We start from the raw sequence: 27,574 nt of genomic DNA on the forward strand, positions 1-27,574 counted from the left end.
AAGTATGTAGAATCATTCCTGTTTACCCAATGACTATTCTTCATTCAAACCTTTGTCTTTTCATGATTTAGGCAAAAAGATGACATCAAGAAACTTAATGAATTTATTGACCACAGAAGCTGTGTACGTGATTCCACATTTTACTAATGATATGCACGATTTTGTTCTTTGTAGATGATACGCATTGTATCAACGTAACCATTGTCTTGTCTTAAAACGAAGATAACAGGTGTTCAGATCGGAAAATTCAAGCTTGAAAAGTTAAGCTCACATAAACTTGCCATCCAGGGACATGGTCATAGGAGTGCTGTATTTTCCTTTAAACTGAATAAGGGAGCATGTAAACAAACAAGGGACCTTCTTAAACGTGCCTTTGCACCCATCCTGCTCCCGTCTCATTATTTACTTTGCACCCCTCCCCTATCCCCCCCCCCCTTTACTGAAATGAGATACGTACCTCTCCATCCGCCATTGCACATCCAGTCGAGACTTCCTTCTCTTGTCAGCATGGTTCATTAATATGTCGGGTGGCAGATACGAGTTAAGTGCGAGGTATTACGAGACCGTGTATTAGACACACGTGAGGCTCATCAATACTGACATTTTGCCAATAAGCACGCCTTGCTAAGTGCGTATATCTATGTGGTTGACATGACTTTAGATGTTCATATAATTTCATTACGATTTTGTCCGTAATTAAGAAACCCTGTGTCATGTTCTGAAATTATTACTCAGGCCAGTGATGTGCAGATAGCATTTATTATGTAACATCCATGACCATGTCTCAGCCGCAGTGTCCAACGCTCCCAGCGGAAGATCCAAAATTCAAATACTACTAAAGACATGAATGTCCAACAATTCATGATACCTTGATTTCATAGACAAAATAGTGGGTATCTTTAACCTCATTGTCATCTAGAGATCGATATACCCGAGGAGGTATATCTCCTTGGTATATGTAATCATGTCCGCCAACATTCACAATGTCATGTCTGGGCGGTATATATATAGCATCTCAACAAGGCATGCATCCACATTACAGCTTCAAAGGAAGTAGGTATATATATTCAAACCATTTTTTTTTGTTCCTTGATCAGGAGTTAAGATTTTAGACACCAAAGACGACATAAACTTGCAAATCAGAAGTATAAACATTTACAGCCCCTAGGATGATATTACAAGCGCCGCCGAGAGGAAACTGTTAATGCGGTTGGATGTCATCGAGATCTCACCGCGCACTTGCTGCACGTCTAATGTCGATGAAGAAGTTGGATCCAGACCGCAATATTGAAGCACATCGACCAAACTCGCTGTTAGTCTTGCCTTCTAGGCTTTTGGGGAATAGTATAGAATTGGATAATTTCTGTCGAGTTAGTATATGCAGTCCCACTGCTTCCGATGTATTCATATTTAACATCTCCGTAGTAATACCAATCTCTGTTGTAATCTTCATTAGATGTGAACTCAACATTATAGACGTGATCAACGTCATTCTAATGGTGCTCATGCCTTATCGTCATGATTTAAATTCTTCGCTACACTCTGTATGATTCAAAGGTATAAACTTTCTTTTTTATGTGTCCATATACACCTTTCTAAATAACAGAATAATGGTTTTTGCAATAACGAATTCTTCTTGTTGACGACTGAACAGAATAATTTTTCTTATTTCGTGTAAACCTTGTAATTCTGCAACCTGTTCAAAGTGAAGAAGCTCCACTGCAACAACCATCCCTGCAGCAACAACGGTTACTTCTGCTGCTGCAACCGCTTCAGCATGGATATCAACAAGATTGCAGTAATGATAGTAACAACGATAGTTCCGTAGGTAATAACCAATAAATTGATAACTGCTGATATAGGACTACATTATGTACATATTTTCATATAGCCATTAATTTTTGCTAAAAGCTTGACGTTGAATTTGAAGTTTATTGTCCAAAATGATGTTTAAAATTGCATGATAATCATTAAGAAATACATACTGACGATATACCATTGGACAAAAGGTTTCAGAAAATAGCATAAAATCAGGTGTGACTTGACAGAGCTTACACTCTTTACTGTAAATTTACAATAATGGTGAGATAAACCGGTAACTTGCCTATAGATTACACCTACCCTGTACGAACTTCTGTAGGACAAAAGAACACATCAAAAGTATCATACTTACATTGAAGTTTAAAAAAAGGTAAGAAACGTACATATTCAAAATAGTTTAGCAAACAATGATATATGCATGATATGATTTTAGATTTGTACAGAAAGTATTACTTGAACTGCATCGCCGTTCAAAAAAGATGCACCAACGAAAGATATACAGAAGATTTTTCCATCATTCGTTTTAACTTTTGGCAAATATATTTTAGGTTGTTTCTTATACATTATGCGCACAGAACTCTACCTGTGTGATGCAAATCAACAATGTCGAGTAGTACAGAATGGGGAGCATTGCCACTGACTAAATGGAACACGAGGGAGCAAACACAACGCCTATATGTATCTTGAAAAATACTTTAATGTCTGGAACTTGCGGCCTTTGAACTAATAGTTTGGAGGGGGTCAAAATATGCTAAGATCATGGTGGCACGTATATACAGCAACCTTCTGGCCAGAGTACATAAGGTAGATTCACTAGCATGTCCCCATGCTTTAATTCCATAGTTTACTCTGCTTCTACTATTGATATCCACCGATTTATTTAGAAAAATATTGTTATCTTTATGATTGTTTTTGCTTTTGTTTTTACTACTTGTACTCCTGTGGTACTTACACACACACACACACACACACACACAAATATATATATATATATATATATATATATATATATATATATATATACTGCTATCCGATTAATCTGTCATCTTGGCGTCATGGAAAGAAATAACACGTACTATACTATAACAAAACTAACTTTTATATGGTCCCTGTCGAAAAGGGTAAAGTGAAACAGTCCGATGTTGTCTTTGCACTTTGAAGAGATTCAGGATTGTTCTTCTTCTTTATCTATTTTTTTTTTTACAACCACGTATCTGTTTTCAAGACGTTTTGTGGCTCGACTATACAACAATAATAAGAACATGAAACAATTCTGTTTGGGGAGCTTCACGTCTTTTAAAGAAAACGAAAAATGGACCTTACATCCTATACGGATGGTGAGCCAGCGCTATGCAGAGCACGTAAGATTAAAAAAAAAATTCCAGAATAGATTACAAGCAAGGGACAACACTTGCGGTACCATACATAACCCATGGCATATAGCACTTGCATGTGACCAGTTGTGTGGCGTATGTTCTTCAGTTGCAAGGAGGTAACCGTGTATTGATACACGTCGTGTACACGGCTCCGATGCTGGCTCTACATACCTGGTTTGAGGCATTGAACGCGTATAGCAGCATTTTCCCTTTCCCGTACCCCTTCTCTCACCATGTCTCCTCCGTTCCCACAAAAAGTCCTGCGCAGTGCATGGACATTAAAGTGAAACATCACATACTGTAGTTTGAGTGGTGTACTTTAAAATCATTGTCAGATGCAGGGAAGAACGTGTATTTAACATTATGACATGATATAAGATGTTATAATTTTTGTTGAAATTTAGCGATAGTAAACGAATAAATGGAAAATCAAATCAATCGCTAGGTTCCTTCAGGTAACGGTATGAGTTCCCAGAAAGGGGGTGGGGTGGGGCTGCAATCCTTGACACTTTTGGATAAGAAAAAAAATCACCCCATCCTTACTAAAAACCATCCCGTGGCCCCCTAGACGGCTCAGTTCTTGCTTTTTCATAAAAGAATGAAAGAGGAATTCCAGTCCAGTTATAAGTTATTCTGATTAAAAAGAATAAACTCTGGCGAGTACAACAGTGAAAATTTGATCAAAATCATATAGTAGGGAAGTTATGAAATTGTGAATGTTTCCCTAATTTCTGCCGGAATAGTTCTTAAACAGTTGATATGAATATGCAAATGAGTGAGCTGATGATATCATCACGTCATAATTTTCCATTGATTGTGTACAAAAAAAAGAATGATGAAAATACAACATTTCTATTATTGAAGTGCAAAACACTGAATAACTTCAGAATGATGATCTGTTATATCAGGATTTGAGATTGGGCGTAATTGAGTAGAAGTGAAAAATTTGAAATTTCACAATTTATGTACAAACTGCATGGCAAGTTGTTAGGGATGACATCATCACTTCACCATTTACATATTCATATTGACTGTTCAAGAACTGTTTCCTGAAAAATTATAAAAACTTCAAAATGTCATGAATTCCTTATTTTTCATCCAAATTTGATCAAATTTTCACTGTTGTGCTGAAATAAGATTACTCCTTCTTTTCAGACTGACTTTCAATGGCACTGGAACTCCCTATTCAAACATAAAAGCGTCCCTCTCTGAAAGTTTGACTATATAGTATAGATTATATCATTTTAGGTTAATAATATGAATGCTAACATTGCTATGTATTGAAACGTGACATGACAAACACACATTACACGCACGCACACTCACACACACACACACACACACACGCACACACACACACGCACACACACACACACACATACACGCTATACCCCTTCGTTCAAATTAGTTCATTTATAGTTACCATCAGCCGTGTCCGTGATAATGAACGGGCGGGAATAGACACATCATGAATTAACTAGTCTGGAGAGGAGGGACGATCATAAATCACCCTCCCGTTGAAAACATTCTGAGGATTTATGATCAGCTAGTGGATAAAACATGATCTATGAGCTCGCTTGTGATCATAGTTTCCTCTTCCAATGAATGACTGAATGGGTTTTAAGAGGGGAGTAACAATGTACAATGTATGTGCGTGGCTGTGCTAGTCTAAGAGGCAGGTGCATTGAAGTTGACATAGATGCAAAGCCATGAAGTTTGCTAGTAGACAAAGTTTACATGTATATAATTGTTGTCCTACTTACATTGTGTATAATTCTATGCTTGCTCTTTGGGCTAGTAGCCCCAGCCATCTTTTGGGGTCGATAAGAATGAATGCTTGAAGAAAGCTTACTTATAAACAGCTCATGTACTGGATGTTGATCCGATGAAACTTCTTTGAGTTTGTTATGTCTAAAGAGTCTCAATAAGCATAAAGGTATATACAAATAAAGATAACGTGCATGAGAATGCTCTTACACTGTTAAGTCCTGTACAGTATTTCAAGAACTACACAAGCGGCGTACAACAAATTATAATAATCACAACAATACGTTCGAAAATCTTCATCCTCAGGTGGAATTTCGTTGAACTGGAAGGACTTGCAAAAGATGAACGCTAACCAGAGCTTAACTGACCCAGTAAACTGTGGAGATTGCCCCCTCAGCGTGAGGCCGACACAGATCTTATCATTGGTGTTTCCAAGTGACACGAGCTTGACTTGACAGGTGTCGAAATTTGCTCGACATTTTCCGCCAAACCTTCTAAGTATTCGTTTGCGTGAAAGCCCCACGATCCCTCACCAAGATAATTTGTGCACTGCAGCAGAAGCAGCATTCACCATTATCAAAGTCACAATTATAAAGTCATACTTTTATCACCCGTTAAACATGATAGCTTCCCTTGCATTCCATGATCAGAGGAAATAAAACTTCCCACATTTTGCCAGACTGTTGACTTCTGCAGTAAACACTTTTTCGAATCAGAGGCATTACAATGCTACACATAAAAATCCCATGTTTACATCTTTTGCAACTGACAAGCTTCTCATACTCAAATACTGAAAAAGAAATTCATTGGGGGGGGGGGGGGCGGCGCTGAGGCATAATAGATTAGACTACCAACTCCAAATCGGAGGACCCGAGTTCGATTCCCATCCAGTGCTTACGTCCTGGGACAAAATGCTTTTACCCACCATGTCCCTCTTGACCCAGGTGTTAATGGGTACCTGGCAACGCTAGGGTGATAATAATGGCATGGCTCTCTGGTAGAGCAGTGGCAACACTGAAGAGGCTATACCCTGGATCAATAAGACATTATTATCATTGAATGCTCTTCACTTCTTGTGGCCATGTGAAGTCATTTGCCGTCTTCAGATCGTGGCTTGTTGGAAGTTTGTAGCTCCTGCAAAAGATGTCTTCTGTATCTATAGAACACAACTTGCATGCTGCTCTTACAGGAGCATTACAAGCAACAGAATTTGTGCATAAAATGAACATCACTGTAAAACATGTCGTGAGCCCTCTACTATAGACGGGTCATCCCACGATCTAGACATGGGGGGGGGGGGAAGGCCCATATAGTCAGACGCCCATGAGTCAGACACCCACGAGTCAAACAGCCCCACGAGTCACACAGCCCGTGTGCCTTGGTCGCTTAGTGTCTAGGTCGTGGGATGTATGACGCGTGAGCTGATAACTCGTGCACTGCAAAAAGTCCGGTGTTAAATAGTGAACACCGAGCTGGTGTTAAATTTTCGGTGCTCATTTATGGTGTTAGATTAACACCTACGGGTGTCATTTCCAAATTTAAACTTTTTTTGAAGAGTTTCTTTGTAACTGCACTTCTTGTTGATTTTTAATTTAAACAAGACGATCAAGAATTTTACATTAAAATACTAGATTTTTGAAAAAATGTGAAAATAAATTTACAACCAAAGTAACACCAGCTGGTGTGGTCCCTTATTGAAGCTGGACGGGTGTTAAACCATTGATATTAACACCAGCAAATATCAAATCAACACCATGTGGTGTCATTTTTGAATTAACACCAGTACAGTGTCAAAATAACACCAGGTACGGTGTCAAATTAACACCACGAAGTGTCAGGTGAACACTTTTCAACACCATCACAGTGCATTTTTAACACCTGTGGGTGTGGTCCTTTATTGAAGTTTGATCGGTGTTAGATTTAACACCCGTGGTGTTAAATCTAACACCGATCTTTTTACAGTGTGGGCTGTATGACTCTTGGGTGTCGAGCTCGTGGCGTGCACCCTAAACTAGACTAAGGTAGTACTGGAAATTAAGAGTTGGATGCCGACTCAAAGAACAATCACCACCTGTCCCTATGAAAGACATCAGGAGGTTAGGATGTCGTCCGTCCGTCATTAATGTGGTCTGGAACCAGGCAGGTTTGCGGAAGGCTGAGCTTGACTCCACTTCCACTCCCCATTTCGAAGATGACTTTTGTTACTCCCTGGCGATCGGCCAACATGTGAAATGGCGTCCCTAGAAGGGATCGAAGAAATGAGATATGACTGGATCAAAAGGCGAAACAAAAAGAGCTGTCTCGTTCATCAATTGGGTCGTCCCAAGAGTACAAGACGTCAATGAGAGTAATCGATATTGATGTAAGAAGTAAATCAACCGGACAGAAAAAAAGGTTGTTTTGAACGGGTGTGGTAAAATTTAAAGGACGGACCATTGAACGTTGAGCGAAATCGGACAAAACTGAGACACGACAATGTGAGCATGTGTCGTTATCATTATCTAATGGGACATCCTTTGTCACTTAGAATAGACGTAGGGCCCTGTGAAATGCAGCTACATGCCCTGTAGCTGCTTGCTTTGATCCCAAAGAAGTCTAGTTTGCTGTCAAACATAAAATTTTAGCGGCATGAAATTTTCGCGAATTGGAGCCGACGGCCTTTTTTTCACGGCATGAAATTTTCACGAAGTGCCTCTGGCATTCAATGATTATAGTGTACACAAGAGCATTCGTGTGCATTTTAATTTCGCGAATCTTGGCTCTCGCGAAATTCAAGAAACTAAAATGCACGCGAACATTCCTCGTTTTACAGGGTAGTAGTTGTTTGCATTTAAATGCTTTAAAATGACTTGAATGTTACCCTTTGGAGAACATGGATGATTCCTTCTTTTTTTTTCAGTCACGACGGAACTTAGTATAATCCTATTCATTATTCCTGAGCTGATGATCTGTTAATGTGTGATACCAAGACTCCTCATGATAGAAAGAATAGATTAAAGAAACTTCTATTTTCCACCCAGCCTTCTGAGTTTTCAAGAAACAAATCAAACGAATGATCTAACACCTATAGCTCCTATGCACAGCAGTTCACTCTTGGAAGATGTCATTCTAAAGTCTGGATGTCGATACGTGGATATCACATATAAGTTAGAGAATTGACAAAATATAGGGACAAATGTGTTTGACGGCAATTTATCAGAAAGATTAATATCCCAATGACGCTCTCATTGCTTCGTTCTCAACAATCAGGGCCATCTTCTTGGGGGAAAGGGTGCGATAAATAGTGCAACTGCATTGCCCCGTTCCCTATGATTGCTGTATCCGTTGTATTGTTTGATTACTGATCCTCTGCCGCTGTATATTGCTTGACTTTATAATCAATTGTCATTTTGGGTCTTTTCCGTTAAAATCTGTTGAATATTCAGACAGGTCTGTGAGAAATTGTGTCACTATCCTTCATGAATTCCTTCCAAAATTTTATTAAACACGTTCGAAAAGAAGAGGAAAATAACGATTACAGTTTTGCAGAAAGCGTTGTAATCCTGAATTTCCAGGGTCCTGTAAGTGCGATCTGATCACATGGGAACTTCGCGCCACTCGCAGATAATTAAAGTTTCGTAATAACTGTCGCACTTCCCCCGAAAGGAAAACCTTCGTACGGGCATCGTAATATTCAAAAATTTTCCAATATGTCATCGTTCCAGAATGTTTATTCAAGGGATTTTCACTGTATTGCTCGTGGCATATCTGTCAAACATGGGACAAGTGCATTATTGTAACGAGCCTGTTAAATATCACATAACGAGCTGACATCCGTTCGCATGAAACCCACTGCTAAAAATTAACATGAAACTGACTGATGTTCGGATTATTCGCTAGTACGAATTATTGTCTTTTAACAAGCAGGGGCTGGGGAATGAAATAAGAGGCAAATCAGATATGGAATAATTTAGAATACTGTGTGTATTCGCAGTGTGGACATTTTCCTCAGGCGATGTCGGTTTGACGTACATAATACTCAAACAAAAAGATGAATTACGTAAGCCTCGTATTTTAAAAAGTTGTGTTCGATTAGATATGATTATGACAAGCTGGTGATAATGAAATACTGTTCTTGTGTGTGTATATGTCTATATGAAGTAGAGGATTTTCAATAAACAACGAACGAACGAACAAACAAACAAAAGGAAACTAAAGATGGACCATCAAAGAGAGCTTGAAGAATTACGAGAGTAGATGCATATACACATAATTTTACGTGTCACTATGGGTAACCTACGTATGTGTGTGTGCGTGTGTTCTGTCGTGTGTATGCGTGTGTTCTGTCGTGTGTATGCGTGCGTGGGCGTGAGTGAGCGTGCCCAAATAGTATATGAGTCTCCCTTCAGCTCATGCGTCATCTTACGAGACTCGGCGGTGTATACTTGGTACCACTGGAGGATTCGCGAGTCTCTGCCATGCAGCCTATAGCGGTCCCTAGAGATCGCAGAGTAATCATTCACTTAACACATGGTCACAACACTAATGGGGGAACGAGAGTGTCCTTCTTATTAAGACGCCTAAATCACTGTCCCTCTCAAAATTGGCATCAATAACAGAAGTAGGTACCTTTCTGGTAATGAAACTGACAAGAGTGTGAGTAATGTAGGGCTACGTGGTCGTGACAGGTCTTTAGGCAATCATTAGCTCCATTAGAATTTCATTAGCATCAGAGAATTTAGGAATTATTTACTATCTTCTTGTCTTTCAAGCAAATTCATTTCCAGAATACCAAGGTCTATCAAAAAACAAACAAACAAACAAACAAACATCCCCAACAAAACAAAAGTTTATAGTATTAGCTTTATACCTATAAAAATCGTCATTAAACCAAACTGAATTTGAGCAACTTCCTATAACTACTAAATATTTTTTAATGAAATTAACTTGTGTCTAAAAGATAGGCTTCGTCTTGTACTCAGATATTTCACATACCGTTGAAACCTAATATCTATTTTGATATTGAAGCCGTAGTAAAAACTTCAAAGTGTGAGTTGTAAGCGCTCCATAAGTTCCATTTTCTCCCATACACGAATAACTCTCTGTTGAAACTCCAAGAATAAACAATATAGTTCATTAGCAATACTATGTATGGGAAATTATAGCAAGTGAAATAAATATTGATATATGATAATATAGGACCAAAACACCTCCCGTGTCAGAGGTATATAGTTGACCACTTAAACGTTTCTTTTAAAAATACATTGTTCTACTCTGTAGTTTTCACGTGAGGCAAACAGTGAGCATATCGGCATTAAAGTACAAACTTCCGTCGAGTGCAATCTGAGTGGTTCGTTTAGCGTAAAGAACCACTTTTGTTTCAATAAACTTTTGCTTTGATCTGATTCTGATATTTATTGTTTTATTAACTTACTGGTAATGTTTTTAGATAGCACTCATCTCTCGCGCCTGGGAACATGAGAGACAATCTTGTCGAAAGAAATGCATCATACTTAAAGATCGACCTTCGCTCTACGCGCGCTTCCCCGTGTGTCATGACTTGTGTTTCATGTTAAACCCCCACTGCGACGTTAAGAGCCAGTAGGCCGGCATGCTTACACGCCCGATTGAAGTTGGGTATAATGGAAACACAATCTGCAAGAAGCCCCTACCAGTTCATCATTAACCATGAAGTACATAGCCGTCATGCAGAGAATGTCCCCTCTCAAGGACATCACTTCCAATATATTACAATCTATAGGCGGGCAATTCAGCTATCTCCCGCCACCGGGAGGAACAAAGAAGGGGTGTCTTCCTCTCTGATGCATCATACGATGAGTTTCCTATACATCGTGCTGGCCTTTAAAGATGGCGTTTAGAGTATACGTCCTGTTTGTGTTCCTGTAATGGCAGCAATATCTTTTGCAGAGCTGAAAACAAAGTAGTTACTAACTATTTCTTTTCCCAGGGCACACGTTTCAGAGGTAAAAAAAGGAATAATAATAATAATATTAATAGTAATAATAATAATAATAACAATAACTATTATTATTATTATTATTATTATTATTATTATTATTATTATTATTATTATCATCATCATTATTATCATTATTATTATTTATCTATTTATTTAGTTGGCCATACAATTCAAGTTCAAGTTCAAGTTGATTTATTTCATTTCCAACAAACAAAATAATTGGAAGTACAATGAAACATTCGTATACACAGATGTCAGAAAATCAGTACCACAATGCAATGAACATGAACAGAAATAACATTGTAAAAAAGATACAGGTAAATTATCAACAGAGATACAAAAAAATAACTGTTATAAACTATCACTGTGGTAAATGCATAAACAATATTGCTGGAAATGGAGGGGACTGCTAAAAAGCAGAGCTTGTAGAATGCAGTCCCCTCATACAGAAAAAAAAACATATAGTAGCAAAAACAACAACAATTTCCCTAAGCGGTAGTAAAAAAAAAGAGACAGAGTAATACACACATACATGCACACATACCAACGCACATTGACAAACACAAGGCGGCTCTCTTGTAAGGAAAGATTGATGAGAGGATAGAAAGATAGTGAGGAAGGTAGTAAGTCCGAGGTGGACAAGGGGGGGGGGGGGGAGGGGGAGAGGAGAGGGAAACGATGGGTCATAACCAGGGCACTGGAGGCACAAAAGCTCGGGCTCACTGATAAACAAAGAGTAGTGAGATTACCGAGCAACAACAGTTTTGAAAATCAAAAGTAAAAAAAAAAAAAAAAATGAATCATTATGCTGCATACGAAATTTTTAAATAATTCTTTAACTTTAAAGAAAATGTATTGAAACTTAAAGCTTCTTTTATATTATTATCAAGAGAATTCCAGAATTTTGGTCCAGAAAAGGAGAATAAAGATTTTGCAAAAACCGTCCTAGTCAAAGGCAAATGATATTCATGGGATTGACGGGTTGGATATGCATGAACAGTTTCATTCTTTAAAAACATAGAATCAAACACAAGGGGGAGAGAATGGTTGGTGAGTTTATACATGAATTGTCCTAATTGCAAACGATAAAGGTCATAAATTTTCAAAATGTTATTTTCGTGAAATAGATTATTAGTATGACTTCTCCACGATTCGTGACAATTAATGATACGAAGAGCTTTTTTCTGTAATAATAATATTCTTTCTGTGTAAGTAGAAAAAGTGTTTCCCCATGCGAGTATCCCATAGTTTAAGTAAGGTAGTATCAAAGTAGAATATAACATAAAAAGTACATTTTGGGGAAGATAAAATGTAACTTTCTTTATAATACTTTTATTCCTTGAAATAACACGACATACAGAATCAATATGCAATCCCCAGGTAAGTTTATTGTCCAGAATCAAACCTAAAAATTTGATGGAAGAGACTTCTTCTGTGACCGTGTCTTCCAGAAAAACATTTCTCGGTAAATTTTCCAGCGAATTACTGAACAGCATACATTTAGTTTTTTGCAAATTTATTGACAGTTTATTCGCTCTTATCCAATGAAGTAACTTCGTTAATTCACTGTTTAAAGTATCAATTAATCGGTCAGAATCAGAATCAGATAAAAGCACATTAGTATCATCCGCAAATAATAAGAAAGAGAGGATGTTTGAAGAATTTGACATATCATTGACATAGAGAATAAATAAAAGGGGACCTAGTAAACTTCCTTGAGGAACACCACAGTTAACATTTTGCATAGTCGATGCGTGACCGTTGATAAATATAAATTGTTTTCGATTAGAAAGATAACTCTTGAACCACTCCAAGGCCTTTCCCCTGATAACATAATGTGATAATTTGTGAAGCAGTATGTTGTGGTCTATGGTATCAAAGGCCTTGGAGAGGTCCAGGAAGACTCCAATAGTATGATAAAATGTATCTATCGCTTTTGAAACCCTGTCAAGGAAGGTAAGGATTGCATGAGATGTGCAATGCTTTTGCCGAAATCCGAATTGATGATCAGACATAATTTTATGAGTGTCTAAGAACTTCAAAAGCCTGGTGTAAACAACCCTTTCTAACATTTTCGAAACGGAGGTTAGCAGGGATATTGGTCTATAATTGGAGACATCTTCCCTTTCCCCCTTTTTATGGACAGGAATTACTGTTGAGACTTTCATAGCCTCAGGGACAACACCATTACTTATAGACAAATTAAATACATGTACAAGTGGATCAACGACATAATCAATAATACTTTTTAAAAGGACATTATCAATGCCGTCATAACTAGAGCTTTTTTTATTTTTTAAATTCTGAACTATATCTAATAATTCATTTCTGTGCAAAGGCATGAAAAACAATGAGCTAGGATTGGGGATTTCTAAATAATCTTGAAAATTCAGATGAATATATGGAATATTTTGGGCAAGATTACTTCCTATTTGTGAAAAATGCTGATTAGAAATATCAACTATTGAGGAAACATCATCAACAAATAAATCACCGTATTTGATTGATGTAATACGGGGCTTGTCCTTATTTTTATTCATAGCCATATTAATAACTTTCCAAGTATTTTGAATATCATGTTTAAACAAACTTATCTGATTAGTAAAGTATTTCCGTTTCTCGTAACGTAACATTAATGTGTGAGGACGTTTTTATATGAAGTGTATCTATCATGAGATTGCTGGGTACGTTTAATTTTATCAGCATAATACAAATTATTTTTTCGATTGATTGATCGCAGTAAAGACCTAGATATCCATGGAAGTCTAGGGGATCTTTTATAATTTCTAGATTTCTTTTTAACAACAGGAACATGCTTATCCATAAGCGAAATAAAAGTACTCATAAACAAATCATAAGCCTCATTTATATTTTCGGTATTATATACAGAAGACCAATCCACATTACCGAGGTCATTTTGCAACCTCTCTATATTTCCAGGTGTCACTTTCCGGAAAGTTGACACCGGGTCATTCATGGTAGTTTTTTTTTTTTTTTTCTGAAGGGGTATGTGAGTGAAAATAGGGTAATGGTCTGATAAATCTGAAAGAACAATACCAGATACCGGTAAGGGGTTGATATTACAAAATATATTATCAATAAGAGTTGCCGAGTGATTGGTTACTCGAGTTGGTTTAGTTATAAGGGGTAAAAAAGATGTGGACATCATAATATCAAGAAAAGATTGAGCAGTATTCATTGTTTGAAACTTAGATAAATCTATATTAAACTCTCCCATAATATAACAGTCTTTATTATGAAATACTGGATTATGGAATAAAATTTGCAAATAATCCAAAAAATCTTGGGTGTTAGAATTAAGAGGTCTATACATCGTAAATACAAGTATGTTTTTGGCATGGTCGACCTTGATTTCAACACAAAATAACTCAACGACTCTGTTCATGCACATTAAATCTTTGTGTATAACGTAATCAAGGTTTTGTTTGACGTATAAACCAACACCTCCGCCCATTTTATCGCGTCTACTATTTTCTATAAAATCATAGCCTGGAATAGAATATGCGGAAGCAGAATCCTGAGTAATCCATATTTCACTAAGACCTATTACAGAAAAAGATATATCATGAGTACTGTCCAGAAAACAACAAAAGTCATCAAAATTCTTATTCAAACTCCTTATGTTCAAATGCAGTAATGAAAAACAATCAGTAAGTCCGGTTAATGATTTGAACTGATTCATAGTATAACACTTGGAACTTAAATATTGTTCATGATTATCCTCATTAAATTCTACATCTGTTTCAAAAAAATCGAAATCATAAACAGCAGAATACTCATAATTTTTAGGGGCATTAACTATATGTGGGTCTTGATGAAACATGTCAAAAAATTCGTCGTTATTTAGTGAACTGAAAGCGAAATTTTCAATTCGCATCATCTAAAATATAAAGGATGAATAGCAAGACCGAACTCGAGTTTCAGCGAGAACCATGCAGAGTGCGTTCGAGTGCACAAGGCGATGACCCAAAGAACAGAAGAAAATTGCGACATACGGTTGCGACATAACAATTGCGACATACAGTACAATGTCATGTAACATACATACAGGGGTATACATGTATAAATTGTAAAGGAGTGACACATGGACCAGGGCTCACAAAAGTAAAATTCTTTACTATTACCCGGGGGCATGTGAGCCCTCATGTGTCACTGCATATCACATAATAAGGATCAATATAACTGTGAATAAAGGTAGAACTATGAATCATTGGATTGTGCTAGTCTTAAAGTGCAGGCTCGAGTAGCTTTGTACGTAGGCCTATATGTTTAGAGACATGAATAAAAGGCTTTACGATGGTGGAAAGGTGTCTCTGTCCATTCCAGTTGATGATGAGAAATGACGCGTTGCCCAGCTGCCCAGGACACGGAGACTGTCTCGCTCGGCCACCGCTAGATAAACAGAATCGCTATCGAGGACAGAAGGGTGGAGTGTGTCAGAAAAGACAGCATGAATCCTCACCCCGAGGTGCTACTCAAACTACTCTTTCCACGATTTCCTTCATATCACTGCATGGGTCTTAAGACATGTTCATCATAGGGAGTGGTGGGGGCTGTGTGTGAGGTGATTTGTGTGAAACGAGGCCGCGTTAACACCACGTTAACAGAAAGTCAAAATTAGCACATTGCCTGTAATTAGGACCTGGATGCTCTGTGACGATATATCAACCAAGGCGAAATATTGCAGGAACTCCAACAGATTGTCACGCCGCAGATTTGCCTGAGGTGTCTGTTTGAACGTCATTGAAGTATAGCGGTGTAAATATGATTATTTGCAAAAGGAGTGGGGTTTCTTTTCTCATTATGCAGGAAAGGAGTTAAGAGCACGCCAAAGGCCAGCAGAGGTCCTTGTCACTGGGGAAATGTGTGCATGATATCGTCTTTGGGAATCTCTAGAGATCTTTCTTCCACCATCAAAGGGATTTCGCTCCGAGAAAGCTTTGCATGAATCCCACTTTTTTCTTAAACTAACAAACAAACAAACAAACAAACAAACAAACAAAAAAAGCCAGACATTTGAACGCATGAAGAGACAGATCAATCCTAACGAGATTAAAAAAAAAACAACACCCAAAAACTAACAGCAACAAACAACAACAAACAAAGTTCTGATGATGTTACTGCACCATTTTCTCACATGCCTCTGTTTGTATCCATTGACGTCTGTCAATGGTGATACATGATTACTGGAATGAAAAAACTGTCAGTAACAAACTCCATGCAAGTCTTTGAAAACTAGTCTGATTGTACTGGAATTTACGACTCGGGTGTCGGACGATGTAAGACAGCACAAAATTTTGAGAATAACTTTTTGTTAATGGTTAGTAGATTTTTAGTGAGGATAAATAGAATGTCATGAGAACTTAAAGAAAATAAAATGAACACTGAATCATACTGTAATAATCAATACAAAGCGGCAAGTTTTGTATTGATTATTCCAATTCCATCACATTTGATAATTATGTCTATCCTGATGTAATTCCAAGGCGTTCCTACAAGAGACCCACTAGTTTATCTTAGATATAGTACACTATTGTACCACTAGCAATTTGTCAATCTCGATGATATTATGCAAGCTGATGCGTGCAGAGAGGGGTTTAGCGAGATCATTGCCACGCAATATTGAAACTCGAGAAAAGAGTTTGATCAGCCACTTTAAACGACATTTTGAAATGGGTCGGGGTTGGTCTGTGTGTCGTGTGCGCAACATTGGCAGGGTTCTGGGGAGGTACCCCGAGCGTGAATAGCATAATGGTATATACCCGGCGTCACTCTCTCTGGGTTACTGTATGTTGCCTAGAAATAGAGGAAGCGAGGCATTATTTGTAGTCATCCCGACTATGCGTTGGTGGCCTTGGTGCTTGGACGAGCGAAGCCGAATCTTGGGCAGTGTTCATACTCGTTGTCACATCTCAGACGGTGGCAGTGGCAATCTTTGTATCGATTTACAGCTCGTGATGAGGATACCGTAGTGTATGCAGACAAAAACTATTCATATTTCAGGTATGTGTAAGTAAATGTGCATTCGGTGGAACACGGGTATGTGCGAACCTGCAAATTAGTTGATAGTAGAATACAAAATAATGGGAGACTCCGTAAGATTTTGTCTGAACGTTTTCAGCCAAGACGCGGAGAGCAATGATGCTGTTCGAAGTGTTCGTCACTCCTCTAGAATTCCCGCCATGTGGAAACAAGTATTTAGATGGACTGAGCTGTAATTGTGTTTGACGTATATATTGGATTGTCCATATTGGAATGAATTCCACCCTACGAAATGTCACACCTTTGTTTTGTTGGTCTCTGATGGATCTCTGTCGAGAAAGAGAGAAAAGGTGCAGACAGTGTATGCAATTGCCATCTTATTGCTCTCAAGCCATATCTGGGTCTTGAAAAGGTTCGGGGTGTTATTATCAGACATGATCATGTTATAGCAGCCATCATTGTGTGTAGTATGTACTGATTATTCTCATAGTATACACAAAAGGTCAATACACAGTGTGGTGATGCATGACACATCCTGGCGATAGGCTAGTTTTCATCGCATTAAATATGACTTGTGATTGTTGTCACGGCAAAATAATAATGTTTTAATGTGTTTTGTATACAACAGTGCTGTTTGACAAGGAGTTTTAAAAATGTGCAATGCATTTACAGACAATTCGTCATGTAAAACCTTAAATTTGTCCATTGTCTTTTCCCCCTAGGTTTTGCCAATCTCTGTAATCAACTCTTTCATAAGCTATCTCGCTTTTTCATTTTAATGCATTATGGTCTCTTTGATTATACCCCTTCATAATTCATAGCAATATTGTAATGCAGCAGATAGAGAAGAAGTATAGCTGTAGGCAGGAGGCAGAGTCACTACGAGAGGAAATCCGCTCATGCAGAAATTCAAGCCACTTCACATAATGGTCTCTATAAAGAACAAGTTTGATAAAATATAACACGGCTCCGTTCTCCCGTTGTAGTCAGAGACAATTATAGACAAGACGGGAGAACTCAGTGCCAAGTGGAACAAATTCTTGGAAATATCATCTCCAGCCGCTCTGTAATAACAGGCTTGGATGACGACCAATGCCAATGTATCCTTATGTTACGTGATTATTGATTGAGAGCAACATGATATTGTATCGACATCCTCGTCATTGCCTTCTTCTCCTTTTTTGTTGTTGTTGTTGTTCTTCTTCTTCTTCTTTCTTCTTCTTCTTCTTCTTCATCTTCTTCTTCTCATTCTTCTCATTTTCGAAATGCTAGTACGAGCTATCCTTCTCCCCATAATTCCATCGCTATTAGATATGAATGATGCAAACGGTGTGGGATGGGCAACTGATAAATAAATTTGGGGGATTTTAAGCATAAGATTCGACCAATGGGAAAGAAAAAAATTACTATTCATGTGCATTAGAGGTAGAAGGCCGAAACTTTCTTTCAGAAATATTACTGTAAAAGTGACTGTACTACACCAATCAAGTTTACTCTAATTTCGAAACTGTTAAACCTCTTGCGGTATCTCCATTTATCTATACTTTACTCTTAGTACCGTCAGACTTTTATAGACTGCGTTGAATATGGCCGTTAGGACCATGGAGCTACTGTGTTAGGACTGTACACGTGCTTCTATCAAAAATCTTGAAAGCATCACCACACAACTGTGAATCAGATCACGTGGGAGATTTGGCAGGAAACGCGGCTCTACATGCTGACAGGAAAGTGTTAAACGTAGACAATTCCAAATATTTGATGATCTACATTTGATGAATATGCAATGCATGGAGAAAAGATACAGGAACTTTCCCCATCCTAACCCCAGCACACCCACCCACACACACGCACACTCCTACCAATAATTCCCCTGCCCAGGACTGTAGACCGATACCCACACCCACTGATTGGAGCTGAATTGTAGAAACCAGCATCGCCATAACCGTCCGGATTCATTATGGCGTCGGGAACGCTTTGGAGCGCCTCGTCATGATGCCCGGTTACGATAGATTGGAGCTGACATACTGCTCAGCGTTAAGAGAGAGTGAGAGAAGAGCGAGTGTGTACATGTGTCTGTGTGTGTGTGAAAACACAGAGAAGCTACTTCGGAGGAAAAACTGTTGGTGAGAAGGGTTACGTGGAACGTAGGTCCATGGTGGAACAGTGACAGATGCATTTCGTATGAACTCTCGGGAGTATGATGATACTCTTGAGCATGAACGCCGGCACGAGTATCATCATGGCAAGAGCTCCCTATTTGTGAAAGATGAAAGAAAGTTTTACAATACTACTGTTTTCGCCATCCTCTCTTTCAGTCCTCCTTACACGATTTCAAACATATGTGAAGTCACAGACACGACATGACCAATACATTGATAATTCATTTATTATACTTATGATACGTTTGCAACGTAGACTCCAGGGAAGATAAGAACAACCGAACCGTCACGGCAATTAATAATCGTGTTTGGTATTTAAAAACCTTTGAATTACGACTGTGCATTTCACTAGACGTGAAGCGATGGAGCGCTGCATGTAGTAGCGAGTGTGTGTAACATGAGCCCACAACGCCATGCAGAGACACGAACGGATTATCAATAAGATAAACGGACCCCTACAGAAACAGGTTGTCTACTCAGGGTTGATAACCTCGTTCTAGCTGCATTCGTGTTACATGATGCGATGCGTTTTCCGTACATAATCACCAAGCACTTATCTGCAGACAACAGATGGGTCTGGTCTGCGGGTTGCTTCTGCGATGTCTGAAATTGGCGCTGCCTTTGTAATAAGTAAACATGGAACGTACTCATTAAGAGAGCTCTATACGCATTTGACGCAAGGAGCACATTGCGTGTGTGCTTGTGTGTGTGAGCGCGTGTGCGTGTGGGGGTGCAAGGGAGGAGACGAGGCGTCTGACATATGAAATCTTAAGGTATAATACTATGTAGTTTTACCCTGAGAATGATTTTCGGATTTTCGTCAAAAAGAAAATGATAATGATGGATAGTTCAAACATGGAATAGGATTTCTCATGAATTTTTTTAGACATGATACGTTTTGAATCACAGCCAGATACACAGTATTCACACCTTGGTAACTTTAAAGTTCAGTTTATATATATAGATGCATCATTCTTAAGATCCATACCATTGCACAAAAAGGAAACATAAATATAACATCAAAGAATGTCCAAAGTATGTAAACTTGATATCTTTGCTCAGTTATGGTACTAGTATTGTAGATTGCCATCTGGTAATTTTCAGAATAAAACGCTTCTTAGCACTTTGGATCAACAAAACTTACGAAATGTCAACTAGATACAAGCAGTATGCAGTAGTTTGTTTTACCATTTCAACATTTGAAACTAATCATTCAATTTGTGTTTTCTTCTTTTGTTACAGGTGTGTTGTATCCATCCCCTAAGCCAATCACCCTGCGACAAATGGACCGGATACCAACCTGCAGCGAGATTTCCTGAGGCTGTTTGCTGACAGAGGATTGGGAGTCATAACCTGCTTCGGACAGCCAAATCGGAAGGAATTTCGTGCATTTGGAGTCTGCTGCGTTCCACTGAAAGTAGATGGAAAAGATTTCACACTTTTGGAGAAATTGTTGAAACAAATACACGAAGTGTCGATAACGGTTGTTGTTAAATGTTTCACGCAGTTGTTCTCATTACCAAACGCAGCAAATAAATCCCTCATTAACGTCAAAGATCTGGCGTACAAACATCTCAGAAGTTTATCAACTGACGGTAGAGCGTAATGACTGCAAAGAGAGGGAGACGGAAGATGAGATAGAAGTGGCGTGGTGTTGATTTGGAGGCTAACCCAGACCACATGTCATTCTGATCGGATGGGACACAACTGGCGCGCGTTGGAGGTGTGCGACCGCCGAAGGAAAACGAGCAAGATGTGTCCCCCGTGATGATGATAATGATGATGAGATAGCATGTGACAGTTAAATAGTCTCGCCGTATGGAATGTAAATATGGAATAGAAATCGTTTCGCCGGCTTGCCAGTTCGCTAGCTCGCTGGGGAGGGCAAAAGAGAATACACATGAGGCTGATCTGTATTGCAGATAGCGCGTACGTATGTGATATATATCTCTGCCACAAAATACCGAAATAGTTTCGCTATGTCGTGATGCATAGCAGCTCTATGCCTCTGTTAAAACGGCTCCTTCATATGGGAGAATCATAGAGCTCGGATTTAGTCATTGCTTTTTTATTTTTCTTATCGTCACCGGTGATTTCTGAGTGTTTTTAAGCATCTGGTATTTTGCAGTTAAAAAAAGCACCATCTATTATTTGCTTGCTTTGCTTTTTAATTATACCGCTGGAACGCTCACAAAGCAGACCTGCTTTTAGTTTCATTGTGTGTCGCTTAATCAGTGTGGTTGTAACATCTCAAGACAGCTGGATGAATGTTTGTTAAAGACACCCAAGCTTCTGATTTGGGACGCCTTATTTGCACCTTACCATTTTCTGTTAGCAACACGGAATTTGAATTATGCATCGTAGTATATGATGGCCTAACCTCGACATGCATCTCTACCTACAGGGTGAAGATGCAACCACTCTCTCCCTAATCCAACGCCCCTGGTTCCGACATGCTAGACCGTTTGCAGCTATGGACTCGAGCCGATCGACTACGGCGGCGACGACCACCAACGCCTCCGGTAGCGCCAGCAGCGGCAGCCCATCGTCCGGCGCCCGAAGCCGGCACGGTGCCCGGGCACGCAACTCCTTCTCCTACCAACCCCCTCACAAGAGAGCGCCAACAGAAAAGGTTGTGGTGGCGCTACAGAATGGCGACTTGGACGCGCACGCCAAAAACTTTGCCCGCCATCTCAGCGGAGCACGTGGAGCCGAGGACCAATCACAACTTTGCGTTCTACTGGATGCATTAGACGTACTTGCGTCTCGGGATAAATCCATCTACTGTAATCTCGTGCAGAGACTGGCCGAAGAACTACTGTTCGAATGCATCGATTATCTATGCACCACCTTTACGGGTGTTGGTCGAGTGCACCTGGACGTCAAATTATACAATGTTATACGACTGCTTTGGGTGATGTGTTTGTACGCCCCAGCTCTGCATCATCTTGCTGGATGTTTTCGTGATCTTCTAATACCGTACCATGGGATTCTATTGGCATGCTGTCGGTCCCTGCGAAGATCTCTCAGCACGTGCAGTGATTCGTCTACGACAACATCCGGGACATACAGCCGTGACCTCAGTAGCGACGGCGACGCCCTGGTCAGTAAGGATAGTGTGATGGGCGTCGCCATTTGTACTCTGAGCGTGCTTTACAATAGTCTTATGGTTGTCCATCACAGGGAAATCATGGAGTACTGCTGCCAATCGGGTATCTTCGGTATCATCGTGTCTCTCCTGCGGCGGACGCGTGTCGTCATGGTCGGTGAGACCTGCCTCAGGATCCTCGACCTCGCCTGCGAACACGGTGGTACGATGGCCCGGACCATCTTGCGAGACCACCAGGTGATGCGCGAAGCCGCTAATTTGTGGCACTTCATGCTACGACGAGACCTCGTCACCAAATCGGGCTTCCAAATCGCTGAACTCATCGCACGTCTCAGCGAGTACCTCCGGCATGGAAGCAAAGGTTATGCCGGATCCAGTGGATTCGCTGCTGCGGCTCCTAGTCAACATGGAACGCACGTGCGCGCCGACAAACCGACCTTTCTCTACCGCTGCGCAAAGGTCAAGATGGTGCTATGGTGTTCCTTGCCAAGCTGCTCTCGATCGGAGGAGTCTACGGGGCAGAAACTGAAGCTTTGTGCGCGATGTCGACTAGTCATGTATTGTAGTCAAGAGTGCCAATCCTCACATTGGACAAACGGGCACCGTGAACGATGCGCCACCCGACACCGAAAGAGCGGCAGCGATCAAGGGGACGGATCGTAGCACAGGATGCCAACCTCTGTCTATTTGTTATATTTCGATGTCTCTGTTATTTGTATGGAATCAACCATGTCTATTATGACTTCCAAATAAGCAAAAGGTCTTGTAAACGTATAAAGTATGTTTATTGGTCCTTTCATTGGAGATTGGAGGAGAATATGATATTTTGTGTTCTGAAATGGATTGTGTTTTTACGAACTTCCTTAACCATTAGATAACTATACTTCCAGGCTCATACGAAATACCTAGTTGTCCCCGAGATGATAAAAACAAGTGCAGTGGAGGAATTATAATGTTTTGTGGCAGATGAAACACATGAGCAAAGGTGAAGGAACAAAAATGATGCAATCCTATGTCTGATCTTAGTGACGGTCAAGTGACGGTCAAGAACAACTAGGGTTCAGTGGGTCAAAGTCGTCTGGCTTTACTGTAAATCGAGATGTGTCGACGTAAAAGGCTTAGTATAACCACCCTGTGTAACAGGCTGACTAGTAACACGCCTAAAGAGGCATCAGTCTTATTGCTTAGTACAATACCTGAAATAATGTTAGTGTCGATGACATATTGTGCATTATCCTGCGTCGGTCCTCGATCTCCTCGTGTCTCCCGTCCTTGTTCCGTGTATTTAGTTCTCGTTTCATTCACGTTACAAGTGTCTTTCATTTGACGCGGCTGTTGCTTGATTAGCTGAATTTCCTCCCGGGCGTGGACTCGGCACGTCGCGGAAGGGCTGACTACTAATGTCAGTGTATGAAGGCTAATAATGGGGAATACGTGTATGCAGGAGCAAGGATCAGGAGTAAAAGGAGAATGGCATACCGCACGTAGAGACTGCGTGTCGTCAGGTGATGATATCTGCACTACGCGAGACAGTCCACCAAGATTGTTGCCTGATGTAAGTGGAGATGCCGTCAGCGCAGCTTCTGGGTCATGTTTCTGTACAGACCTGGAGTGGGTAGGTGCGCACAGCGGCTTGTCAGCAATGGACAGGAGTTGATGGGATTTGGTTCCGAACTCAAAGACCAAGGCAAGCAACAAAGCATAATCAACGAGAATGTGTGCATTCGGGAGGAAATTTCTTTTTGTAGATAACTCATATAATTATTACAGTATGCATATTATACAATCATACATTTTCAGGGTCACCCTTGAGTTTTTCATCGTCCCATTTTGGTTTGTGCTGACGTTTGGATATGTGTCAAAATATGCCACTCGTGTTTAAAAACCTAATCCAAGATATCAACATAACAGTCGTTCTCAATTGTAAGAGGTGTAGGAGGACGTATTTGTACAATATAAGAGACTCACAATATTGTATATTTCTCTTCTTTTGATGACAATCTTAGATGGAATTCTATCTAGGCGTTCGATAGGAAGGTTGAAAAGAAAAAAAAATCCTCCTTATCATAATTCTGAACTCTTATTCTGTATATGACGTCACGAATATATTATAACCTTTATGAGTCTAGTCATCATTAACCAATAGCATACAAATATATCATACAAAATCCAATAGGTATACCATTGTTGCCATCATAATTGTATGTATAATTATGGTAAGAGTGACTTTTCACACTTACCTTTAACTCGTGGATCAGCGAGATTACTCTCACTGCGCCTAATTGGCTTTCCATCAAAAATTCCCACATTACACGCTCATTATACTATACCATCTCTTACCTGTCGTTTAGGTCATATTGGCGCAACATGGCGTCTCCCATCGGTGTTCACTCGCAGGTTTACGTTAGGTGACTGAGTCAGAAATGCACATAAGTGCCTACAATAATGTGATACTAAGTACATGTCATGATTTTGATAATTTTATATGAGTACCGCATTCTTCGCTATGTTGTTGGGTATTGTTTTTTCCTGAAAACTTTGCGTCATTGACTCTAAAAAGAGTCGTTTGGCACCATTTAAACTTTCTGATTTGAGTTGCATAATATCATCGTTTTCGTCTGGGGGATATAGACATGGGTTCAAAATGTCAATATTATTACTTTTGATGCTATTTGATGAATGGTAACAAAGTAAAAATGTAAGAATCCATGAAGCCTTTCAGCCCCTAACACCCTTACGCTTTAACCCCATCTGTCATTTCATCGATGTGCTTTCACGCTGGATGTGTAATATACGCTCGTGAGTCACGGATATCATCAATAAACAGGCTGATATCAATGAATTACGCGTGCTAAGATCCGTGAATAAACATTGTTAGGCGAATTCAGCGGATCAAACTCTGAACCAGTATTTTCATACTCTGGTTCTATGGCGGGCTTTCCCATCGTGCAACATGACTCCTTTCTAACCACCATTGAATTCTCCCTGCAAGAGACAAAAGAATACAATGTATTAGATAATATGATAGATACATGTTTTACAAGTGATGTAAGTGAATTCATATCTCCTTAAATTAACCCTTTTATATCCACCAAACCTAAAAATTTCCCTTCACTGACTTCGCATACTTTAATCTTTCATTGTCATAAAAACCTTTATTCACGGCTATATGAAGTAGAGATAGAAAGTAAAGACGTTGGTATAAATGGGATATAATGTGCGGCACTATAGTATGTCTGTTTCTGATTTCATCGACCTTGATGAGGTATAGATTAAGGTGCTCTCCCTGCGAAATATATTCAGTCAGCCAAAACAGGAGACTATACTTTCCAAGTTAGTAATATAGACGATTCCAGCAAAACACCATTTCATATGCTGTTTGAACCAAACCTCATCTCTTTACATACAGAACTGAGGAGAAGTCATGTGCACAGTCTGAGTATATGTAGGTTTCAAACCAGAAACTAAGGCAAAACTAAAAAGAAGACTCATACGTGTTACGAATGTACTGCATATGGCATCATATGCATTATTCCATTTCTCTCTCCCAAAATTAAAATTTATGCGCAACATTATAAATGTTGTTCAAATAATCTTGATGTGGTTTGATTGCTCCATTATATTACAATGGAATAAAATTATCATGTGATGTCTCCCGAAGACGTGGAACAGGCACCTCAATAAAGTAGGCTATATGTCAGTTAAGTTCGACGAATGTGATGTAAAGGTGACAGTATGTATCCATGTACACAGAATGACGATACGATAATGAATGTGTAAACCGCTGAGTATATCCTAATGTACACAGGATTCAGATTATTGTGGTGAGAGATATAGTACAAATACTTGTAATGCAATCTACGCTTGACCTCCAACGCGTATCTAATAAACTGCACATTATAAATGCCATATACGCGATGTGATGAGGACTCCGCGTATTCACGTATATATCATGCACTCATTGGTTCATCAGTGCTGTGTTCTGTACATAATTCAATGAAATCAGATTCAAAACTCATCGATTGAGTGATCCTGCCTCACGGACCGTAAATCATGAAGACATTTGATATTTCAAATTGCCATAAAAAATACTCGCATGTAGAAATTATACACGCTGTCTGTGCTTCGTTTTATGCAAGTGTCCCCCTTAAGAGGTGGGTGGGGTGGCGTTAGGACAGCATCTTGCTGATTTATTATTCGCAGGATATAGCGATGGATGAGTCGCATTGAGATAGGGAAATATAACACGCGTTCTGAAATCCCCGTAATGGGATAGAATTATCTGAATTGGGGGCCTCCCAGCTAAGGGATCTCCTTTAGCTAGAACTTCGATGGAGAGCTGTTATAGTGAAGTGCTCAATTTCCCTACCCATGCACAGGTAACGGATTAGACAGTAACATCAGACAAGACTTGGAGAAAATACTTTAAAAGCGTATGAGAGGCAAGGTAGTGATGAAGGGATACTGATGAATTATGGATATCTTAAATATATACATGAGGAAAGTTGCCACTCTTAAGTCCATCTTAAGTTCAGCTTTTTTTGTGTGTTACCATTGTTATCCATTTATCAGTGATAGCTTATTCATGGATGGTGAAAAACGCAAATACGGCACTGCATTATCAATTAGTGTCAAGCAGCCTTCAGTGTATTATCCATGACACCAATCGCCAGCTCTCTGTGCACACTACTACGCATGTGCACACTATACATACTTATATGTGAATAAATAGATACTACGCACCCACGCACTAAATACCTAACACCAATTAAAAGTTATTGTAGTGGTGAAGTTTTACACAGTTAAACAAATTAGACGGAGAAGTTATAATCAAGTACTTACGTAACCAAACAATATCGATATCGATTTTCGAACCTATAACGACCTTTTCGCACGTAATCATCATCGGCTTGTAACCGGGTCTGTAACAACACGATTATATTAGCGACAGTTTTTACTGGTCAATATTGCATAGATAGAAAAGCGTTTTCACATTCTTAGGTCGTTTCATGATGACATGTTCATTATATTGTGTCGATTTGTCTCGATTTTTTAAGATTGTAGGTGAACTTGGGAAGGCATCTTCTCTCATGATTATTTGTGTTGAGACGATGTGAGTAGAACAAAGAACAGTCGGTCAAATTGATGTGTCCTCAAACGAATCTCTACTACTGTGTTATATTAATAATCAATCATGCTTTGAAAAAGATGGAAAGTGAACAAAATTCTTGATTTCACATTATATAAGGTATGAGGGGTTGCATTCTCCAGAATTTTAATACCACATAGCCTACACTGCGACTCATCGTCTATGTACCATTTTTTGTTGCCAAGCGCTGTCTTCGCCGGAAGATACCCCATAAGCTGGCCAATCTGCATT

General features: G+C 39.4%; 1 protein-coding gene across 1 annotated transcript; it reads left to right on the top strand.

Annotated features, from left to right (window-relative positions):
- Positions 1–21,471: 21,471 nt before the first annotated feature.
- LOC140240735 (uncharacterized) lies at positions 21,472–22,857 on the top strand. Its single transcript, XM_072320502.1, has one exon. It carries the CDS (start codon positions 21,472–21,474, stop codon positions 22,855–22,857), a length of 1,386 nt encoding a protein of 461 aa, XP_072176603.1.
- The last annotated feature ends 4,717 nt before the right edge of the window (positions 22,858–27,574 follow it).

Source organism: Diadema setosum, chromosome 2 (genome assembly GCF_964275005.1).
Source record: "Diadema setosum chromosome 2, eeDiaSeto1, whole genome shotgun sequence".
Classification (NCBI taxonomy): Eukaryota; Metazoa; Echinodermata; class Echinoidea; order Diadematoida; family Diadematidae; genus Diadema; species Diadema setosum.